This window comes from Aptenodytes forsteri, unplaced genomic scaffold, assembly GCF_000699145.1.
Source record: "Aptenodytes forsteri isolate BGI_AS27 unplaced genomic scaffold, ASM69914v1 Scaffold35, whole genome shotgun sequence".
Taxonomy (NCBI): Eukaryota; Metazoa; Chordata; class Aves; order Sphenisciformes; family Spheniscidae; genus Aptenodytes; species Aptenodytes forsteri.
The window spans coordinates 2,417,407-2,417,739 of NW_008795334.1; the positions used below are offsets into that span (position 1 = coordinate 2,417,407).

A 333-nucleotide genomic window follows, 5' to 3' on the forward strand; every position below is an offset into this window, starting at 1 on the left:
GAGATGTAGGCCGTGGGACGGGCCAACCCCCAGCGCGGGGAGGTGGGGCCGAGGGGGAAGCGGGGTCCCCGCGCAGGCCGGCGGGGAGCCCGCACCTTCCCCCGCTGCCCACACTCACAGACAGACACACCGGAGAAGGGTGGCGGCGGCACGCTAGGGGGAGAAGGGAGAGGCTCTGACCTCCTCGCTCTTCAGCACCTCCTTGAACTCCCGCTTGATCCTCTGCACCGCGATGTTAGCCATCTCCGCAGCGGGCACCCACTCGCCGCTGCCTCCGAGCCGGGCCCAGCGAGCTCCGCCGCCTCTCTCCCTACATAACTCTCGGCCCCACCA

General features: G+C 70.6%; 1 protein-coding gene across 3 annotated transcripts in view; it reads right to left on the reverse strand.

The window, feature by feature from the left end:
• UBE2K (ubiquitin conjugating enzyme E2 K) overlaps positions 1–323 on the reverse strand; it is a 48,329-nt gene extending 48,006 nt beyond the window's left edge. The window contains exon 1 of one of the 3 annotated variants that reach the window (XM_009280143.1): positions 181–323. In XM_009280143.1, the coding sequence (XP_009278418.1) occupies positions 181–243 (63 nt within the window). In that variant the 5' untranslated portion in view covers positions 244–323. The remainder of the gene's footprint in view (positions 1–180) is intronic. The other 2 variants (XM_009280145.2, XM_019472307.1) reach the window with 2 other exon arrangements.
• Between the last annotated feature and the right edge of the window lie 10 nt (positions 324–333).